Genomic DNA, 23,978 nt, shown 5'->3' on the forward strand with positions numbered 1-23,978 from the left:
CCTACTTCATTTGCACTTGTGGAAAAAGGGCAGATAGGAAATGAGAACCCCTTGACGGTTCAGCGTTAGATGTATTTAATTAGCCAATTCACTCTCTCCTTTGCCGCCTCAGTGGGCACAATACTTCTTTGTATTTTTTAAAGTAATTGTCACTTGCCGCATCGGCATTCAGTGGATCCAGGCATGCAGTCAGGAGCAGAAAAAAATTGTCCCCTCGTCCCTACTAGGGGTTTGTAAAGATAGGCATGGAGGCAGATATTATGCTGCACTGCTGGTCAGAGATAACCTATGCAGACTAGATGCTGTATTCATGAGCTATGAAGTAGAGGTGTGGGCGTAACAAGCTCCAACGGCAATCTGTAATAGATCCTTTTGCTTTACTCAACCGGCACGGCTCTGCAGGCAGTTATTCTGGTAAACACAAAAAATGGTCTCAACTTGATTTATGGTAAAAGTTAAAGCACTGAAATGTCACATTGATCCAAGCATCATAAAATAAATGTAAAAATATGCAACATCTTAAAACACCTTTCTGACACATAAACAAGACTATGATACCAGCAGCTCAGTGACACTGGTATGCACGCGACCACTTTGAGCCATACTCACCATCTTAGCTTAGCACATTAGGAAGCTAATTGCTAATGGTAATCAGAACTAGCTGAGGCTGATTGGAGCACGATCAGTTTCACAGGTATACAGTCATAAACTAAAGTAGTGGCTCAAGACAAGAGATTGAAATGAAAACAATGCAACCTCTGGGCACCATGAATGTCTGCAGTCAGTTTCATGGTAATCCACCAGATATATGGACGCATTTTAGTCGAAACGAAAAATGTCACAGTTGTTGTGCCACAGGAAAAGTCAGTGGATCACCAAATAGGCATTAATAGGAAACCATGAATGTCTGTATAAAATATTTGAGTTTGAACCAATTGGTTGACTGACTGAATGCCAAACCAACACTGACACCCTGGATGTACGGTGCTAAGTGTCTTGAAAGTGCTCCCATTGAACATTCTGTAAAAACTACTTGACCAGCCCATCATATCATGACGAACTCCACAGGGTGAAGAGTGTGTGATGTTTCAAATGACAAGGGCCATGTTCAGCATTACCATACATCTTCACAATGATTCTTGCTACCACGCATGTTACATAAATATCATCAGGCATTGACACACACTCATAAACCCACAACTAGACAAAAGTCACCCAGCCTCCCAAGCTGTAATTACACTCAAGTAGAGGACGTGCTGCTGTACTCCAGAGCTGAAGTGCCTCTATAATAAGCTTTCATCAAGAACAATGTCCCACATATGAACCAGCAGTGCTCAACAGCAGACAGAAAAAACAGAAAAGACAATTCTTTAGAAAAAACAACTCTTTAATTGTGTTGAGAAAAAAATGAACCGGACAAATATACCAGTTGTAGATACAGGATTTTGAATGATTCTAATACAGTTTGGGACAATTACACAAGCATGGGAAAAGATTAACGACAAAGAAATCTATTCAGTGAGAAAAGAACTCCAGTGTTCTTATTTTACATTAACTGGATCTTTTGTAGCCTGGCATCCTGTTTGAACATCCTGTTTCAACACAAATCCGTTTGCAAGTGATGACACACCAGCAAACATTTTAACAGACGCAACCAGAAACCACAACTTGACATGCTGAACAAGCTCTTAGATGCTTGCTGCATTTCCTCTGCAGTTAAACTCCATTCTCATACTAATCTGTGCAGGGTGTTAACTTACAGAAACAGTGCATGTACATGTTCAGAGGTTCTGCTCTCAGCTGTCCCAGGTGCTCTCGAATTCCTTACCGAGGGCGACGAATGGAGTTGTGACCGCCTGGATTCTCTGCTGTGACCTCACAGCCTCAGATATGCCACCTGGGAACAACAAAAGTTTAGTTACGGTTGAAATCTATGAGGAAACTCGTGACACAGAAGAGTCCAATAAAATTGGTTTAACTTTAGCATTTAAAAATGTCTGTTTTGCACCGTGCAATGAGAATTTTTTGTTCCCCAAATCACAGATGTACTGGATCTCTCTGGTCGACTGATCAGCACAGCAACACATTATCTGCAATTACTGCCTTCAAACAACAAAGAAACCACAGGTGGTAGAATTTCATCAACTTCAAAAACACACATTCGGATAAACAAAGCCCAGAAAACAAATCAGCTCAGCCCCGTCCCCTCTCTCGCTCTCCCTCTCTTTTCCTCCATCTGCTGTTTCTGGGTGTTTGCCTGCTGCAGACAATGGTTGCGCTCCACTGAGGGCTCTATATTGGGATGATGGATGAGGGCATTTGCCTCACTCAAGGCCCTGTCTTCTCCGTCCCCATGCCAGTGTCTGCTCACCACTCAAGCGCATAAATGGTAATTCATACAAATGATAAGAAACGGCAACTAGAGGTGAGCTGCTGCTAACACAGCCCCGAGTCCCAGAAAAAGAAGACACAGCGTGATAAGCAACCGGAGCAATGTGAGTCTGGATGGAGCAGCAAGGCAGGATTGTTCCCGGAGGGACTCGATCGCTCAGAGAGGGAAGCTGATGGAAAAATAAGGGTTTCAGGGCATTAAAAAAAAAACAACCTTATTCTTTTTAAAACTTTTATAATGAAGGCTATGTAAAGGTGAGTTTTCCTGTTAACCTGCCTGAATAAACAGCGATAATACAGCTTCAGTTTAATGACTGATCAATCAACTGAAGATCTTTTCTATCCATACATTGGACATATTGTAGAGTACTGCGACCAAAGCACTTCAGAAAAAAAGACACATCGGTTAATTAGAACTGAATCAATTAGTCGAATGGCCAATCAATAAAAAAAATGTTCACTATTTTGATTATTGATAAATCTTAGACACTTTTAGGCGAGATTTGACTGGTTCCAGGGTCTCAATTGTTCTTTGCAGCTTTTCCTTCCCCATCCATCAACCACTTTCTCCTGCAGAGGGTTGGAGCTCATCCCAGCTGACAATGGGCGAAAGGTGGATACACCTTTGACAGGTTGCCAGTCCACTGCCAGGCTAATGCAACCATTTAGGGTCACGCTCACACCTATTCAGCTACAAAGCATGTCTTGCACGACTGTGGGTGGAAGCTGGAGCACCCAGAAAAACCCAAGCATCCAGAAAGCCCTCCTCCTGAGGCACCAGTTCTAACCACTGCACTCTTTTTTGTGATATCAAATTATTATTAAAATAAATACACAAGCAGAGAAGCAATTTAAGTAACTTGCGCTTTGGGAAACTGATGCTTCACCATTATCTGAGGAGCAACTAAATGATTAATCTAGAAACTAATCAGCAGATGAACTTGGAATAAATAACTTTTAGTGCAGACCTATTCCAGATAAACTGTATAAATAAGAAGAAAATCTTACAGTATTCTCTCAGAGGGAGCCAGAGTATCACTGGGACCTTGCTTAACATTCGTAGGATGTTCAACCCACAGAGAGCAAGTAATCTAACACATCTGTCAAATTCTGTCAGAATGAGTCATCTGGTTTTCTAAGTAATTGCTCATATGCAGAGAACAAAGGTAAGCTGCCAACATGGTGGAGTTTTGGACTCCAGTTCCTCCATAACATGAACTGTTAACTCCAAGCTAGTCGAAGACCTGACTGAAAGGACTAATCATGGCAACAAGCTTTCTTGTGAAGATTTTTCTTTTTTAAAATCCACTGTTTATATTATGAGAAGCTGCACAAAAATGGTTCTCAGATAGTTTGTTTCTATCAGTGTTTAATTCCGTGAAGTCTTTAGGGATGCTGACGGCATCTCTGCCCACAATACTCAACTATAATATGCTTAAGGATGTTAGAGTTCTTTGATCTCATCAGAATTCAGAGAAACATAAAATATCACCTCCCAGCTTCAGTAGAAATACATCTAACTGTAGTGAGAGATTACCTGTGGTAGTTTTATTCCCATCTCTGCAAACCAACTCTTTAGTTAGTTTTTTTTTTTTTCAACAGAATGGAAGGTATAGTCGGGGTATTAAAGGTGCTGAGACAATGACAAAGAGGCTGGTTTAAGGAAGTCTTTAGAGCAAACGCACTCTTTAATGCTTAGTGCCCGTGCTCTGTTATCACAACGCTTCAAACTTGGCAAGCAGCACAGACAATATGTCTTCACACATAAAGAAACAGACCAAAAGAGGTAAGGGAAAGAAGAACATGATGGAAAAAGCATGTTTTGTATTAAACTCAAAGGAGTGTCCTGCAGTTAAACAGTTAACAGAGACAGATGAGGACATATTCTGGGCAAAATGAACAAAGCCACTGACCGATGTAATGATACTAAGATGATACCACCCATGGGTGTTACTCCACCCCTCCCTAAAGACATGAACCAGAAACAACCTCAAAACTGGTTCCAGATTGATGACACACAAAATGACTGATGCTGCAAAGATGCTGACAATTCAACATTTTCTGTTACTGCTTCAGATTATCTCCAGCAGCCAGTAAACTCAGCTGTCATCCAGTTATTATTAGCCTGAGTGTTGTTCCATAGCTGATTAATGAGCAGCATTCTTTTACCTTCCATACGCTACATTTCAGCGTGATTAGTTAGGAGACGGGGAAAAAACATTTCATCTCATAAACGAGAGCCACTCTGACTGCAACTCTGACGCCTTCCTCTCATCATCTTGTATGTAAACTGAGGCTTGGAAAAAAAGATTACAGCACAGCTCAACTAATCTAAAAATAGAAATGATGACTTTCATGAAAATATACATCCACATTTTATGTTTAGGAGGAAATATTCAAACCAAGTGACAAATTAGTACAATGCTGGTTTTAAAAATGAATAAATTCAATGTTCAAAACACAGGGCGAAATGCATTTTGATAACAGTACCCCAGTTCCATCAAGTAATGAAGCCAGCATGCTCAAGACCAGGACCTTGACACAGGTTCACCTAAATGGGATGTAGTCTTTTTCTGAAGTGTTATCCATGTCGAAATTAATTCTCAAAAATGTCTTTAACTTCTTTAACATCTGGTATTTTAAAGCAACTTACTTTCGCTATTCTCTCTTTGCAAACAATTTAATCCATATGCCCCCTTGTTTGCAGCTAAATATTTTGACTTCTAGGTGAGTTTATCTAGAGTTGGTTTTAATGTGGTATATCTTACTCTGGTTGGTGGGAGGTGAGCTCCATGCAGGCAGCACATTATGGGTGACAGGTTTCCGGTTAATGTATCTGCTATGACAAGTCAAAATGTTGGCCACGAAACAGGTCTATTGGCATAAAGTAACACATGAATGGTTAAAATAATCAGCTAAAAATAATGCACAAACTTTTGAAAGAGTTGAAACAGGCAATGGTGAATGGTGGAAAATTTGAAAAGCAATGGATGAATACTTGACACTAAAAAATGTAGGTCTTTCCTACAGAGAAATTGCGTCAAGGTGTCAGTGAGTCCAGTTTTTTTCACCATCAAAAGGCTCAGAAATTGGAGGAAACTCTGACAGGAAGAAGCCTGGAAGACCCAAAGCCACAACAGAATCAGAAAGAAACAACAGCTTGGTGATAGGAGCTCACAGGACAACAGCTTCCATCAGCTTCATAGTGGTCATAGGAAGGAGTCTCAGTTTAACTGTGGAGAGAAGACTTTGAGTTTCAGCAGAAAGTCATTGCTAAGACGTCAGAATCAGAAAAAAAGAGGCTTCCTGGACCATGAAACACCACCAATGGACTACTGAAGACTGGAAGAAGGTATTATGGACTGATGAATCAAAATCTGAAATCTTTGGTTCATCAGCAGGATTTTTGTAGCCGTCCAGTAGGAGAAACGATGGTTCCTCAGTGTGGAACATCAACTGTTAAACATGGAGGAGGAAGCGTGATGGTCTGGGACTGTTCTGCTGGATCCAGGGTCAGTTCTTGTACAGAGTGAGAGGAACCCTGAACCTAAACAGCTACCACAGCATTCTGCAGAACCATGCAGAACCCTCTGGTATGTTCCTAGTTGGTCAGAGGTTCATCCTACAGCAAGATAATGACCCAGAACATCAGTCCAAGCTCTTCCAGAACTACCTTAGGAACAAAGAACAAGATGGTTGAAGACATGGAGTCTCCAGACTTAAATCCCATGGAGCTGGTTTGGATGAACTGGACAGAAGAGTGAAAGCAAAGAACCTACAAGAAACACACATTTATGGGAAGTTTGCTACAGAGTTGGAAGAACTTTCTGAAGAATATTTGATTTCCATTGTGTAAAGAATGAGTGAGTTCAGCTGTTAGATCTCCCAAAGGATGTACTTTGATGAGTCAGAAGTTTAGAATATATTTTGATTTCTAAATTGATTTTTTTTAAATTTCATGTGTCTATTTGTTCTATGCTTTCATTTTAGAGTACAATGAAACACTAACATGCAGAATTTCCCATAAAAAAATGTAAAAATTCAGACATTCTAAAACATTTGACTGGTCGTGTATATATACCGTACATATTTGCAGACTGCCTATCAGTTTCTGCTAACTAATTTGTAACATGGTATTCGGTTAGAACAATTAGTTCCTGTCCATGTAGAGGGACTTAAATCAGTAACCATGATAATAAAGCAATATTTAAGTAGTATGAGAAAATATAGTGTCGTTTAAACACAATAAAATAAATACAACACCTTTCCAACTCTGCAAGTGGAATGTTAATGGAATCAATTAATCCGTCATACATTGAAAGTATATTTCAACTAACCGCATCATTTCAATTCCACTTGTGAACAACACTAACTCGTTATCCTTAAAATAATGTTGGCCTCATTTATATCATTAAATTGAGATACTGGTCCTATCCTGATGTAAACTTTGACACAAGACAGTATCACAGACCCGTGCCCTGCTGATATATTCCTCCTCTCGCATTGGTCCAAGAGCAATGAATTGAGATGTGCGCATCTTGGAGGAAGTAATTTATTTGGACAAAGTGCAGCTGCTCCTGCTGTGACACTGCTTGGACTCCAGAAAGACTGAGGCGATGTATGATCGATATATTCCCTCAGCTTCATTGTAAGATGCTAGATCATTTTTTGGATCAGTCCCCGTCTAACATACATGCCATCGCTGTGGGAGTGAGTAGGAGATTAATAAAGTAGGAGGAGGGGGGAGGCGATGTCTGTTCCCGGACTCAAGAGTGACACTCAAAGCTGGATCTACTTTACACACCATTACAGTGGCAGTCCCAGGGACGGAGGGCGGGGAACACAGCAGCCGAGACATTCCACATGCAGCATAATAACAGGGAGGGCTATGATGCAGACTTTGATCTACTCACAGGGACTGAAATTAAACAAAAAAACACACATACAAAGAGACACCCATTTTAACAGAGCTACTGCGAACAAAGCCACAGTGTGTGCTGTGATGGTTGGGTTAGGCTGTTGTGGTTGATGTGGCTGATAGTCTGACATCATGGCAGAAAAACTGCAGGTATAAGTAATAACATCATGTCTGTGTTCTGTTTGGTGAGTCAGTTCCAGAGTCCCTGTACAGTCTTTTCTTTCATCGCAGACATTTTGACTGTAATGTAACTAAAACATGATGGCTATTCAAATGTTCCAGTAAACCTTGACAGCGTGTCAGTGAGCTCACACCCCTTTGCAATGTCACTTAACTGTCAAGAGTTTCAAAACTGAATCACTGCTCAATAATTTCATTATTTTTAAGTAAGACAATGGACTTTCTTCTCTTATGAACAGTCAGAAACAAATACTTTAGAAAGACTATATTGAAAATATAGGCCCGAGAGTAAAAACCCAAAGCAACAAAAGTGAATACACCTGTGATCACTAATTATTCTAACTGCATTAACATGATAATAAAATGACTGATAAACAGCAGAAACTTTCATTTCACTTGCCATTTCTATCTGTATCATAACTCAAACACAGTTGCGGCAATAATTAGGAGGTACAGAACAGTACCACTAATCAGAGACACCAACTTGTACACTCTAGCTCTGAAAAACAGATGGGCAAGAGCTTCAGACTCTGCACAGCGATTATCAGTCGAAATAAAAGTTTCTGTGAAAGCTCAGGCAGTGAGAGGGACATTGCACAACATCAGCCTCCATGGATGGCCTTCAAAGAAAAAATGCTTTGCTTGTTCTGTTGCACAAATCTTTGCTAAAGAACATGACAAGAAGCCTGATGAGCATTGGAACCACATTCACTGGTCAAATGAGACGAAGATAAATTAAATCAGCACAGATGGAGTCCAGCATTTCTGGCACAAACCACAACGGTGAGCACACAGTCCTCAGAGTGAAGCCAGAGGTGGGAGCATTGATGCCTGGGGATATATCAAAAAACTGACTCCAAGACTGCAGAAACTTGTCCGAAAAGGGATTTTCCAGCATGATAATAAAGCAAAACACTCTGATAAAATCACACTAGAGTTTGTAAAGAAGAAAAGTGTAAAACTATGATTAGGCCAAACACGTGTCCTAACATGAATCCAACAGAACACCTTTGGGGGTATTTTAAAGAGAAAGACAGAGCAGCACAACCTCTCCAGCTGAAAAAATAGTCTCAGAAGAATAACAGAACATCTCATTCAGCCAGTCATCAAAACAAGAGTTCATATCCATCCATTATTAATCCTCATTAGGGTCATGTGGGGGTGAGGGGGCTACTTAAGGTGAAGACAGTCACAAGTCTTAACTAAGTTTCTCTCCACACATGCCAACAACAGCATGCATATGTACCCTTAGCAGTCAGCTAGACTATGCGCCCACCCAGTAAATACATAAAAACTATGCATTGGCGTCCATTTATTGCTGTCTAATGCTCTCTGTGCTGCATTGAATGTTATTAGAAGTGAGGACTAAGGGCATGAAAACTATATATAATTCCCCTTAAATAAGGCTAAAGTGTTTACAAATGCATTGGCGACTTGCCCAGGATGCACCCTGCTTTCCCCCTACATTAAGCTGGGACAGGCTCCAACTCCCCTACGATCCTCTATCGGATTAAGCAGTGTACAGAAAATGGATGGATGGAGGTTTACAACACCGTTTGTTCCTTCAAAGAAGCCCTTTGCTTACTTGAGCCTTCAAAGACAAACACGAGTAAAGAATTACTGTAGCTCACATCCTCCCCTGTTGGTTTCTCTCTCCCTCCCTCACATCTTCATCTCATCTTCTCTGACACATTCAACTCTTCACATCACTATAAGCTCCGAGGCTGTCACGCTCCATGCTGGTCCTCAGAGCGCTGGAGTGGTTTTCAAACAGTGACCATCTCCGGTAATTCTAGATGGCCCTATGATCACATTACCTTGCCGTCCCCTGTCGCCTACAGCACAACGGGCTTCTACTACCAGGAAGTGTTCAAGTGTGTCCATTTATCACACTTTTTTTTACCGCTGTAACAGCTTCCGCCACCAGGCAGATACTGTGTCCTGTATCTGGGTCGCAGTGTCTGTAGCCTTCTCCATTTCAACAAAGCCGCCCACCACTGTCATGTTGTTACCTCAGAAAACAATACTGCTTATCTCATCACCTCATTGTACGAGAAAAACAAAAAGAGAAACAGCTCTGATGTCAGTATATAATCCTCAGGGAACGTAAGATACAACAATACAGGAGCCTATTAGAATACCAGTCTAATGTGGGTGGAAGCACTGTGGTCCAAATATCACTTTTCTAAGGGGACATGGTGCTGCATCTCAGAGGAGAATGGTTCCATTTCAGTTCGACAATACATTAGTTTTGGTTTACAGAAGTGTAAACCAAATGCTTTTGTGCTTAGTAGAGAAGAGATTTAAGTTTATAAAGTTACAGGTGCTGTAATTTATCCGATAACCTGCAGAACCTTGACAGAACTAAATGTTCAAAAACCCACTACTCCTTAAGCTACTGTTGCTATGTCAATCTTTCTCTTCTCACACCGTCAGTTTATGATGATAACGGCGGCAGACTTATCAGTCAAAATTCAAAGTTATTTTTTAAAGCGACAAGTACTTTATTGCAATTCAGAGAGACAAATTGCTCACTTTTTTTGCCAGCTATCAATTCTGCCAGCTGAGATGACAACCTTTCCAAACAGATTTTATCAGCTGTAGCAAACGGAGGTCAGGCTAATTTACCTGTGTTTTATCCCTCCCAACAAACAGAGGGTAAATCTGGTCTGGGACCTTGGTGTGAGCTGATGTTTGGCCCTGAATATTTGGTAAGGAGAGAAGTTACAGATCCAGCTTCAAATCTCACAAGCTTCTTGTAGAATCACTGGGGCTGCCCCAATGACATTAACATTCACACATTAAAACTGGAATGCTTCTGATTATCCACTTATCTAACACATTAAGGCGTTCTAGTCTTTGAGGCAAAAATTAGCAACAGATAATAAAACTGAGAGTTAAAATCTGAACTCTAATTTCCCTGAAAAACAACCAATGACTTATGTGGCCTTTTGCTTTTTTTTCCTTTGGCACTGTAAAGTATTATTAGTGTTAAACAAAGCTAATTCAAAATGAGCCCGGTTTACTTAATTTGGCTAACGTTAGAACTACAAGGTGGATGAAAACAGCGTCTTTGATTTTTGTGTAGTTCAGAGCCAACGCATTACAAAACAAGAACAATCTAAAAGGAGTCTTGAATAAGTACAGACAAATGATATGATAAATGACAAAGGTTAAATTTGTCTCAGTAAAAAAAAAAGCAGCATCGCTGTTAGCTGCTGATTAGCTTAGACACCTCTTTATATTTTTGAAAGATTATTTTATTCAATTTCAATTTTCTGCTAAACAGGAGAAAAAGCTTTTAGGATGAGAACTTTGGTGACTACAACATTGTGTTGGCCAGTTGTTTTAAATCCAGCAATGAATAACGCTATGATGCTAATGTTAGCTTAAACACTGACTGCTATTAGGACTGGCTTTCAGACATCTGGCAGATAACAGGACCCTTTTTACCTGATTGGTAATGTTAGGCAGTGAGTTAATTATATGTCAACTACTGGCCTCTGAGGTACTGCTAGGCTATTAGTGTATGTAATGAGCTACATAGCTACAACATGCTAACAACTGCAATTTAAATTAGAACAGATAACCACGCTATTTAATATGTTTCTTCCATTTTCTTCTGCTGTTTCTACATTTTTGAGAGTCTAATAAAAGACTTTAGAAAAAGGCATTACCAGAAATAAGGACCACATTTTCTTTAATTTATCTTTACTTCTCTTTACTTTATCTTGCAGACTGTACCTTTTAATGGCCACACCTTTATCTGTAGTGATCATGGAGGTTTGTTCTCTTTTAGTATTCAACACTGAATGAGATATTATAATTATAACTCTAATATTAATAGGAAAATGTGTAGATTTCTGTCAGATATAGTAACACAGACTCATTGCCTATACTGTACATGGATCAATCCGGTTTACTCTCATGCATGGTCATCCCCGTAAACACCCATTCTGACTCATAAAAACCTTAGTATGTTATTTTTTCCATTACGAGAAAATAGTCCTCCCTCTAGAGGCTCAGTTCCAGCTCTTGTGTTTTTTAACTAATGGAAAACTTGTTTAGGCGGTAGGAGTCACATCCTAAACTTTGTGAGCAGGAAGTGGAGGATAATGGCGCTAATTACCCCCATCAGGATGTTTAAAACAGCTAGGAGAATAGAGCTGTCAGCAAAGTTAACACCTCCTATTCTGTAGTCAAAGGCAGCTCGGGCTAAATATACACATTTTGCACAATTACAGGTGTATAGAAGCTTGAATAAGGCTGACAAAAGTAAAATCTTGCAACTGGCCCACATTATCCCTAAAGCAATGCTGCTAACTGAAAGCTTTGAATCATGAAATTAATTAAGGCGGGATAAAAAAAAAAAAAAAAAAAAACAAGAAAACCCCGTCAAGCGCTACTGAATAATGGAAAAACCGGGGTGCTGTGATTAAAAAGTGAAGTAAGTGATTGCTGTCAGCTAAAACAGGCCGCGCCGTGCTGCTAATACAGCTTTCTACAAAAGACGAAGATGAATTAGAAGACCTTCAGCATCTCTTTGCTTTTATTGCACAGCATCAGCATAAGCATTTTAGAAATATCAAAACATCTGACTACGCCACGTATCCACATGTGTCGGTCATTATCTGTTGCCTCGCGGAGCACAGTAAATGTCTCACCTCATAAGACGTCATGCAACGCATGGACGCAGGGAGTGTGGCGTTGCTGTCCTCTATCACTTGCAGCAGCTCCTCACACACCTTCAGCGGCAGCACCACAGGATGTCCTAAGGCATTGACCTCCCAACTAGCAACAACCCTGAAAACACACACACACACACACACACACACACACACACACACACACACACACACACACACACACACACACACAGACACACACACACAGACACACACACAGACAAATAGACACACAGACACACACACAGACACACACACAGACACACACACACACAGAGTACAGGCGATTTATTGTGACTAGCACAGCATTATACAACGAAGATGATGCCCAGAATAGCTGCTGTAAATCTCAAGTTAGAGCGTTTGCTCTGACATTTTAATTAAGTGGTTTTAAAGTGTAAACTGAAATAGATAACTAGGGATACATGGGAGTGGATTGATAGCGAGAGTGTGCCTGTGAACCAATATATTGTATGTCTGTGTGTCTGTGTGAGAGACACAAAAGGAAGAGGGGACTGAAACGAGAAAAGGAAGAGTGATTGAAAGACTGGGAGAAGATTGATGCTCTGTCAATGTGAGGAGCTGATCCAGTTTGTTTGGGTGACATTTCACCATCTGTTCAGCTCCTGAGAGCATAAAGTCTTGGCAAAGTTTCAGTAGTCATTCTTAACACGCCACACAACAAAAACACCACTGCTGCACCAAAGGATATGTTTATCAATTGAGAGAATTTGTTATTAGCAACTCAAGATCGGTGTCTCTGTTAGAGGCTGACCAACCACAGGTTTGTAAGGCCGATACTGATTCTTAGGGAGCACAGATTCAGACATTACATGAGCTGATATTGGTCCTGTATATATTGTATTAGAGGTGGATGCATGTGAACTGAATTAACGCAGCCTCTGCATGTGTGGAATGTTTTTGTGACAGCCAGTTAGTTAGTTAGACTGTTCCAAAAACGTACTGAACGTCAACCTCGGAATTGAGATTTGTACTGAGCTGTGATTTTTGTGTACTATTACACCCCTACATTGTGCATTTACATACACTACCAGTCAAAAGTTTGGACACACATTTTAATTCAGAGGTTTTATTTAAATATTTTCTACATTGTAGATTAATATTGAAGACATCAAAACTATAAAAGAATACTTATGGAATTATGTTGTAAACAAAAAAGTTTTAATCTTTGGTATTAATCTAGAATGTAGAAAATAATACAAATAAATAAAAAGCATTGAATGAGAAGGTGTGTCTAAACTTTTGACTGGTAGTGTGCATATAGTATGTTAGTGTTAAATTGAAAAGTTGAAATTTGGAAAATGATGGGCTCACTGTTTATTAATTTTTCAAGAATGACTTTTACACGAGTTAGCAACTTATGATAAAGACACAGCTCTACTCCGCACCACTGTCTCCTCTGCTACATGTGCTGTGAGAGTAAACAATGCAGTCGGCGCTGCTCCACTGGACAAACTGTACAATTTATTTTTGTTTTTTGCACATTATCCAGTAAAATAGATCGAATGACAGCAACAACATATCGACACTGACCAAATACACACCTATATATATATATCTGTAATAGGTCAATAAAATCTGATAATATTAGCCTACAGATACACTACTGTTCAAAAGTTTGGGGTCACCCAGACAATTTCATGTTTTCCATGAAAACTTACAGTTTTATTCATGTGCTAACATAATTGCACAAGGGTTTTCTAGTCATCAATGAGCCTTTCAACATCATTATCTAACACAATGTAGCATTAGAACACAGGAGTGATGGTTGCTGGAAATGTTCCTCTGTACCCCTATGGAGATATTCCATTAAAAATCAGCTGTTTTCAGCTACAGTAGTCATTTACCACATTAACAATGTCTACACTGGATGTATGATGAAATTATTGTTATCTTCATTGAAAAAAAACTGCTGTTCTTTCAAAAATAAGGAAATTTGTGACCCCAAGCTTTTGAACGGTATTGCATATTCTCAGTTCGGTTGAATTGTAGCAAATGCAGTTAAGATCTCAAATCAGCAAGCAACATAAATGTTCGTACTTGAAAATGTAGTTAATTGCAATCATATCATGTCAATCATAATATCTATCAATAATCATACAGTATATTAAAATTAATCCTATGAAAAACAAGTTGTGCTTATGATTTCCTTTCGTCTTAGTTTCCACGTCTATGTGACCTACTGTTTCCCACTGTACTGGACTGTGATGGTGCCTCCGACTTTCACTCAACCCGTAATCAAGTCACTGCCATTAGTGACAAGCATAATCCACTTAGGCACTGGCTCACTGATTCTCCAGCCAATTACTGCCAGTTTGAACAACGCATACTGCAACCTCTGGTCGCAGTCAACTGTAACCGACTGTATCCCCAATAAGAGGCCATCATCGTAGGAATTCAGCTCCCCAGGCATAACATTTAATTTAAAAATGTCAGAGATGAGTGATGAAGGATGAATGGTAAATTATTTAAGGGGAAATGGAAGTGTGAGTAACACCAGCATTTAGCTTTGCCAGAGTTCAGAAAAAAGTCTGAAACAGTTCAAAAAAGCAGCTGCTATAAAGTGAACCAATGAAGACTCTAATGTGAAGCTTGTTTTGTAACTGTCGAGGACTTTGGGATGCGTATTGTAGGTTTAAACACTGAGCAGCAAATAACAATTAAGGAACGAGTGATAAATTAGACATACTGATATGGGCTTTCTCATTTAAAGATATGTTTGATAGTTATTCCTCCACCTGGGAGCAATGACATGTTTATCTATATGTCTTGCTCAGTAGATATCATGGGAACGTGAATCCTAATCAAAATGTTTATGTTTTTATTAGCCACATACTGATTAAGTTTTGCTCTCTCTTTTCATTTACATCTCATTTAATTTACATTTAAACAAATTCTACTGACTTAAATCTTAATTAAATGCGTGACACATTGAAAAAACAGGTGTAACCTTCTAAATGTGGGCACCTAGTTTGTAAATATGATACAACCCTTGTGCCATATTCTTTAAATGTCAAATTCAAACTGTAACTCCTAATTTGAACAGTAGGATATTTGCTCTTGTGGTAAGTTAAAAACAAACAGTTTACTGGATTAAAAATAAAGACCCTACAAGAGGAACTCAATCTTTTATTTTGTCAATATTTCGCATCTCAAGCTTTATTTCTATTGACAGTTTTAATTCTCCTCAGCATCTAGGATATTATTTTAAATAACTGTACCTTGAAATGTGTAAATACTGTATATTGACTTTGTGTTCAAATTAAGTATCTATTAAGTATCTAGTATTAAGTTTTTTGGTTTATAGTATTGTAGAGCATGTCTTTTAGAGTATATATGAACCTTCAGTGTTAGTGTCAGTCTTGGTACGAATCTTTTTTGTTGTTTGGAAGCTGCTGTTGTCTGGAATATTGCTTCTTTGCCAAACTTTTGTAGACTGGGAGTTGTTGGCCATTATTTTTATATATCCACTGTCACTGAAGGTGGCATCTTTGAATATAATCTCCCCATCGCTTGTAGCCCCATGTCTTCTCACTCGTATCTCCATGCTCCTGTGTCAGGACCATGCATTTACTGTGGTAATCTTGACCAGGTTCATGCCAAAAACTCTGAATTCCATGTCAAGCAAAAAGATTTATCCTGGTCTCATCCGACCAAAGAATGTGCTCCCATCTTTTCATCAGGCTTCTTTTGATCTTTTAACAAGGCTTACTCTTGCTGTTTAGTACCCATGAGCATGCAATATTGTTCTTTCTTGCTATCTAAAGAGGTTCACGTATAAAAATAGCCCCCATATTATCTTATCTGCCACAGAAACTCCAATTCCCATCCATAACCACAATGCCAATACTAAAGCCCATCTGTTTATCAGAGATAAACTGAGAAATCAGTGCACTATCTGTAATGCAGGAGGACGGTCACTGCAGCTCTGATTATTGGTACAATGAATCGTTCCCCACTCTTCGGTATCCTTTTCCATCTTTGTGAAGCTGCACAATCAGATTTTAAAATTCCTCTGGCAAATTTTTTTTCCATGTGCGGCCATGATACAGACATGCAGACACACAACAGCCCATAGGTTCAAAACTGAGAAAGTTCTAGTCTTCACAGGCCGTTTTAAACTTACATTCATGCAGATGGACTAATTAGAAGTCCCAGTTTAGTACCACTTAAACGGAGCTCTCTCACGACTGATGATGAGCTTTTTGTGGGCTTTCAAAGTTTGTCTATTTGGTTGCTCAAAAGATGCATTACTCTACTCGTCAACTTAGAAATATTGCAATTATTAAGAGGTGATGCAATCTGAAAACTTTGTTACAGAGTTTCCAGGATGTCACAACAGGCTGAATCATTGGTGCAACACAAGAATTTTTCACATTATATTGCAGAGTTCAGCTGTGGCAAAGCAGTGATGCCACACTAGCAGGCTGAAGAAGGCAAAACACAGCAGAGTGCATAAAGACAGGATGTGATTTTGAAAAGATAGCCAGATCTGCTCTGACAACAACAATGTAAATGTAAATATGAACCTATATATCACCTATGGTGTTTTATAACACGCAAAAACAGGTATCCATACAGAACGGCTAAAACAAAATGTGGAACAGCAGATATTATTACTTCATTCCTAGCAGGGGTAACATTGCCTCTATGGTATGAAATGACTGATACAATAAAAAAAAAATGGAATTCAGAGGCTAATTGTTATTCAGGTTTCACAAAAACAGCAGCGCTCCAGTGAAAAGTTGCTGTCATAGCTTGTTTTAGCAGAAAAACATCTTACTTGGTACCCCACATGTACCTATGGTGAAAGAGTTCTCATACAGTGTAGAATATCATTCAACTGCACTCTTACCACTTTGACTGAGAACACTAGCCCTCCTTTCCTTTTGTATGAGTTTTGCCTCTAATTACCCTTTCTCCGTCAGTCAGCCGGGGGGCTTGTCAAAATGCTAGAAACAACAACGCCTCTCCTGATTTCACTCCTCCCGGCCGAAGGAAAGACGAGGAGGAGGAGGAGAGAAAAATGCTGAGTGCTGATTCAGTTGAAAATAATGAGGGTGGAAAGCTCTTCCAGTGGGGTGCTGCTGTACTGAACACAGAGAACCACATGCAGCACATCCACCTACACCTCTCTAATGCATCACAGCAAGATACACGGAACCTCGCTCCAGTCAAAACAACCTCCCCTGTATGTGCAATGCAGCTTATGCAACTGACAACTTTGATGACAGCGTTTGCTGCCAACTAATTCTCAAAATAATAGACAATTATGTCTGAGCAGGGACCCAAGTGTTCTATTAAGACCTAAAATCTGCTCACCAACAAAGTAGTCTTTCATCCCTGGTAGTGAGCTGAGACAGGTGGTGATTGAGAGGAAAGATAAAAGGATAAGAGGAAGAAGATGAAGAAGAGGAAAACAAAGATAGAAGGAGGGGGTGAGGATATGCTAAGTGTCCTCACTTACTCTCTCTGCTGGAGGTCTGCATCGGAGCACGAGATGTAAAGAAGTTTCAGGGCTCTGGCAGCTCTGGGTGATGGACTGTGAAGATCCGGGGAGCTGATGGACCTCTCAACCCCAAAACACGCCTCTGGGACTGACACTGTGATGGAGTCACTGTTCAGCAGCCAGAGCTGCAGGAGGAGCAGACAGGTCCCTAACACTTGAAACACACTCGAGCAAAGAATCACACGGCATCATGTGTAAACTCTATGCAGCTGTCCACTAGTGCACGCTGGGGGGAAGCTCAATAAATATTCACAAAAGTTTGGGGTCACTTAGAAATGTCCTTATATTTATGAAGAAAAGCATTTTTCTTTCTGAAGATAACATTAAATAATCAGAAATACAATGTAGACATTGTTAATGTGGTAAATGACTATTCTAGCTAGAAACAGCTGATTTTTTAATTGATTTATTTTTTATTTCTTTATGAGTTTTAACAGTTGTTAGTGATGGGTACAATTCACATGTGCCAGCACATGCAAAATATTATCATTGTTCTTTTTTCAGAAAACAATTTTTTATCAAAAAAATAAATAAACAAACAAAAACGTGAACATCGTTAGAACATTAGGGAGTGAACATTACATTGTCTTTAAATTTAATTTTCAGATTCAAAACTAAATAAGGCTTTCTAATTTTTATATGCACAACCCATTTTTCCCAACATGCTACAAACCAGTCTTGTTTTTGATTTATAAATGCTGTCATCTCTTCCATTTCATAAATATCCAGTGCTACATCCCATCACGCTGACATGGTGGGAATATCCTGCAATAGCCATTTATCAGTTATAGATTTCTTACTTGCAACCAACAAAACATTTAATAGATATTTATCTTTTTTTCTCCATTCCTGTGGGAAACATCCAAAGTAAACAGTTTTTATTCCGAAAGGAATTACACATTTAAAAATGTCTTGCAGTACTCCATGAACATCATTCCAATACTGTCTAGTAAGTGGCCAGTCCCAGAGAATATGAAAATGCACCTGTCTCTCCACACTTTCTCCTACAGATAGCTCCATCATGGAGTGTTTTTTGAAACAGAGTGATATAGTATCTCGTCAAGGTTTTCCATCCATATTCCTTCCACCTCTGTGAGTTTGTGGAAACGGCTGATTTTTAATGGAATATCTCCATAGGGGTACTGAGGAACATTTCCAGCAACCATCACTCCTGTGTTCTAATGCTACATTGTGTTAGCTAATGGTGTTGAAAGGCTAATTGATGATTAGAAAACCCTTGTGCGGTTATGTTAGCACATGAATAAAAGTGAGAGTTTTCATGGAAGACATGGAATTCACTGGGTGACTCCAAATTTTGAACGGGAAAATATCTGTAGACCAATATTATCTGCAGTCATATGCTTGACATCATTTTGTTTTATGCTTCCATCCTAATTTTATGAAAATTGCTATTAAATACATTTCTGATTTTATGACTTGTTTTAAATAAATAATAAAGGAATATTTTTTTTCTCATATGGAATCTGTGGTCTAATTTCACACAACATAAATTCTATTGTTATTGCTATAGTGAGTTTCTGTGTGTCGCATAGTTTAAAGTCTGCCAGCAACACAGCTGTAAAACTGGAATACCTCTGGGACATTTTTGTTGTGCAGATGGTCACGAGTTTAAACTGCTGGTAAAATTATATTTTAATAAGAAATCCATCCACAAGGTCAGACCAGTCATGCATGGTGTGTGTGTGTATCAGTCACATGGAAAAAAGCTACTGTTGACAAACACTACTGCAGCTACATAAAGCTGCGCTATAAAATGGACAAATTCTGGTGCCCAAAATAACTTACAGGGTAATTGCAGTCTCTCCGTAGTGCAGTGGTGTGTTACTGTGGTTTCAAAGTGGGCCACACTAATAATCTACTTGTAGCTGATTTAAATAAAGCTAAAAGCCTGGCAACGAGCTCAACAACTCTCAAATCACAGTCAATCGGCTTTTCTTGACTCTTTAACAGCCTGTCGAATCAATCTGTGTCCATTTCTCAAACAATAGAGTGCTCTAATTTTAATAAAATGTCATTTATATCACTGATTACAGTGGGTGGTTCTTACCAGTAAGAAGTTTTTCCCATCAGGAGTCTGAACTGAGAAGTGGAAGGTGCTCAGTGAGTTGGACAGCTCCAGCAGCCTGGCTGCTACTGTCCTCTCCAGGAAGAGAGATCTGTCCAAAAGACACAAATTCCATTCATTTACATGTTCTGTCTTTGAAAAACATGCCAACTGTCAGTCATGTCATCTACTTTTAATGCCGAGTGAAACAGATTGGGGCGGACTATGGCTTTTGGCAAAGTGACATTTCCTGCTCACCAAAAACTCCAAGTTATGATGAATAACATTTAGCAAAAACTTTTTAATGATAACATGAGTCACATAGCGAGGGAAAACATAAATGTGTTTTGTGGAAAAATAAACAACAAAACAATGAAAAACTGTGAGACACAGATGCTCATGTGCACATTTTTAAAATATTCACAACTGCACAGTAGCAGATGTGGTTATTAAAATGTTTATTCAGACCTACATTTGTAACATCGGAATTATTAGTGAAAAAGCCTGGACACGGTGCTGATATGCCTCATTCCCCCAAGTTTCAGCAAAATCCAATCAGCAGCATGTCAGATATTTGAGACAAACATACAAATGAACCTGAACTGATTTATAGTCCCTGGACTGATTTTATTGTGCAGAACTAAAAATATAGGACAGCAGTCCAGATGATTAACATAGGAAAACTGTGTGGCTTATTTCTCCTACATTACCTGCATATAACAGACAGTTTATCTATTAACCAATGACAGAACCTATTTAAAATACAGTTTTAAATAAAATAGTTTGTATAAAAGCCTGCCTGTTGAGTGAAGCTTCTGGTTTTCTGTCTCCCATGACAGGCTCCACCACCACCTGTGTGATGTACAGTTTCAGGGTCTCTGTAAGACACAACAGGGACATTCTCATATGCGCTATTAAAACGCTCTTCATTTCTATAAATCTGTAGAACACTTTGTACCTTTTGTGACAGCCTCTCCCAGCACTGAAGAACAACTCGCACAAGAGATCAGTGCCAGTCGGCGGCAGGCTTTCTGTACACATTAGAGGAATAAAACAAAAATCGATCTCCACAAAATACAACCCATCTTTATCTTCGGCTGTTTTAAAACCATAATCAATAGCCGCTATAACCGAGCTGGCAGATAGACGAGGGGGAAGACACAGCGAAAGTTATATAGCAGGCAGATTGTTTTGCTGCTCTTTCTATTTGCTTCTCTTTCTATTGCTCTCAGTTTCAGTCATGCAAAGAGTTCTCCTCGTGTGGAGAATGACTAATGGAAGAAAAGGGAGATCAATCCTCATCTACAGAGCGCTATAGTTCGACTTCACTGATGCAGCCGTCTGAGGAGAGAGTGTGTGTGTGGGTGAGTACACTGTATGATACAGCAATGAGTCCAATTTCTGCATTTTATCAAAAAAAAATCTTGACTATGAAGCCTGTATTTGATAGGAATAAACAGCAACCAGAAAACCAGCTCTGACAGAGAGGCTTTCTGCCGAGAATAAAGAAATTAACTATTGTGTTCCTTTGCAGCTCAGTCACCTTTGGATCTTGTCCGTCCTCTGTGCCAACAGGACTCACTTCCTCGGTCAGAGTCTGTTCACAGCTGCCATCTCGGACTAAGAGGACGAAGGTGTCACCCAGTAAACAGTCCTCTGCTCGGGGCAGCAGCTTCTTGTTAGCGAACGGATCCGGGTGGCAGCACCAGTCGTCCACGATGGCGTTCCAATTGCCGTTAGGGAGAGGAAGAACTCGCTTAAACATTCTGAGGAAGAGGGAAAATGAGAAAAAAGCAATTACAGTGTTTCTCTCTATTATTGTCCAGTGATATTTACAAACAGTATTAACTGGCTGGTGTTGCAGTGACAGGAGTTATCTCTCAATTAGCACAGAGTTCTCTGAGGGACGAGGAAACTGCAATACAGGAGAGAAAAACTGGACAAAATACGAAGGTGGGAACAGGGAGGTCATTCCATAGACATGCTGCCTGTCCAAAAAAAAAGTCACCACCTGGATTTAACTAAGCAAATAGATAAGATGCTTCCATTGGAGAATTACTGCAGTGATGAATATGTTTCAGCTGCAACAACTTATTTAACTCTAGCTGATGCAGTGAGGAGCTTCTCATTTCTGAAACAACCATGTTGGAAGACAAATCCTGTGGTTATGGAAAGGATGTTCATCTGTCTCAGAAGGGTCAAATTATTGCCCTGCATCAAGCAAAGAACACAACTGAGGAGATGAAACTACTAAAATCAGGATAAGAACCGTCCAACGCATTATTAAAACCTGAAGGATAGTGGAGAACCATCATCTTGGAGGAAGAAATGTGGTCAGAACAAACTCTTAGATGATCGTAGGAAATCAACAGTTGAACTCACAGCTACGGTTAATAGTGAAAGTAACAGCATTTCCACATGCCCAATGCGAAGGGAACTCAAGGAATTGGGACTAAACAGCTGCAGCTCTAAGAAAACCACTGATCAGTGAGACTAATCAGAAAAAAATAATTTAATTTGCTGCAAAGCATAAAGATTGGACTCTGGAGCAATGAAAGAAGATCATGTGATCTGGTGAGTCCAGATTTATCCTGTTCCAGATTGATGGGGGTATCAGGGTAAGAAGAGAGGCAGATGAAGTGATTCATTCATCATGTCTAGTATCTACCAGCCTGTGGGGGTTAGGGTTATGATCTGGGGTTGGTCAGGTTCAGCAACGTTATGTTCCCAAAGAATGAGGTCAGCTGACTACCTGAATATATATGTGTGTCGTTCTCAGAGCTAAAGGTGGTCCAATGAAATATTAGTGTGCGACTTTTTTTTTTGGACGGTTAGTGTATATATACACACACCGATCAGGCATTACATGATGACCACCTGCCTAATATTGTATTGGTGTCCTTTATGCTGCTAAAACTCCTCTGATCCAGTGGTTCATGGAACCTGGACCTCTGGGGATGTCCTGTAGCACTGGGATGGTGGCAGTGAATTCTGTGGATCCTGTGGGTTGCATGGTGGGACCTACCTAGATCAGGCTGATCCTAGAACATCCCACAGATGCTCAACAAAGATCTGGATCTGGGGAGGGAGGAATCCGGGTGAACAGCTTAGCTCTGTCGTGTTGGACCATCCCTGAGCAGTTTTTGCGGTGTGTCGGGGTGTATTGACCTGCTGAGGGGGGCAACTGGCATCAAGGATGGGGGTGAGGGGTGGGGGGTTGCTTGATCTGCAATGTTTAGGTGGGTGGTGCATGTCAAACATCCACAGGAATGTCAGGACTCAAGGTTTTCCAGCAGAATAATGCATTATAACAAGATGATCGATGTTATTCTCTTCACCTGTCAGTGGTCATAATGTTACGCCTGATCGATACATATATATAAAATTCCTGTTTCTGTAATTCACTAAAAGCCAGTTTTGTAGACCAAATTTAAGCAAGTCACAGTTCCATTCCTTGCATCAAAACTGTTACATAAAGAATTCATTAGAGAATCATGACTTTAAAGAGTCATTTAACGCCGTTTTTCTGACCACCTCATTAATGGAATATTCACTCTGATTTGGCTTCCTTACATAATCTGGCTCTGAAGCTGCTAAAAACTTCCCTTTGTTCACTAACTGTGACTGATGCTGCAGCTACCAGGTGTGAGCCATGAGACTGAAGCCCAACTGTAGAGTTTTGGGCTCCAAAAGCAAAACAAAGAGCTAAAAGATACTCAAACATTCCTTGCAGCTGAGGGGAAGTACAGAGCAGCATGACAGTTTTCTGCGGGATCATCACACATTGCCAAAGTCGTTTGATCTGTCATTAATAATAAAAACCAAAACATGTTAGTGCAGTTTTAATACAACATTTGGCTTGTATTTTATTCCAGTAGAGCATTTAGGGTGTTTTTTAGGTGATACAAAGAGCTCTTTCAAAGATCACTTCATGCTGACTGCAGTCACTGTTACCACTAATAACTATGAGCACTCTGGTAAAAAGCAGAATGATGCAGAATGTTGTTGAAATAAGATTGTTTTTCCCTCGCTGCCAGCACTTCTCCTGATGTTTGTCTGTCTCCAAGACCTTGTTGAAAGTAAAAATAAGTTTCTGGCAGCGTTTAGTGGGTTACCGTGAGGAAACATAGCTGGAGGGCGAGGGTCTCCATAATGCAGCTCCTGCAATTTTCAGTATGTCACATTGCTGACCAGAGAAAGCTACAAGGC

At 39.8% G+C, this 23,978-nt stretch overlaps 1 protein-coding gene across 1 annotated transcript in view; it reads right to left on the reverse strand.

Moving 5' to 3' along the window:
- Nucleotides 1–1,366: 1,366 nt before the first annotated feature.
- Nucleotides 1,367–23,978, reverse strand: part of ube3d (ubiquitin protein ligase E3D) — a 28,990-nt gene continuing 6,378 nt past the window's right edge. Inside the window, exons 4-10 of the mRNA XM_023281148.3 lie at nucleotides 21,313–21,535; nucleotides 20,728–20,800; nucleotides 20,569–20,647; nucleotides 19,773–19,881; nucleotides 17,663–17,829; nucleotides 12,154–12,292; nucleotides 1,367–1,897 (exon numbers count right to left, since the gene is read on the reverse strand). Coding sequence (XP_023136916.2) covers nucleotides 1,877–1,897; nucleotides 12,154–12,292; nucleotides 17,663–17,829; nucleotides 19,773–19,881; nucleotides 20,569–20,647; nucleotides 20,728–20,800; nucleotides 21,313–21,535 — 811 coding nt within the window. The 3' untranslated portion in view covers nucleotides 1,367–1,876. The remainder of the gene's footprint in view (nucleotides 1,898–12,153; nucleotides 12,293–17,662; nucleotides 17,830–19,772; nucleotides 19,882–20,568; nucleotides 20,648–20,727; nucleotides 20,801–21,312; nucleotides 21,536–23,978) is intronic.

This window comes from Amphiprion ocellaris, chromosome 9 (genome assembly GCF_022539595.1).
Source record: "Amphiprion ocellaris isolate individual 3 ecotype Okinawa chromosome 9, ASM2253959v1, whole genome shotgun sequence".
Lineage (NCBI taxonomy): Eukaryota > Metazoa > Chordata > Actinopteri > Pomacentridae > Amphiprion > Amphiprion ocellaris.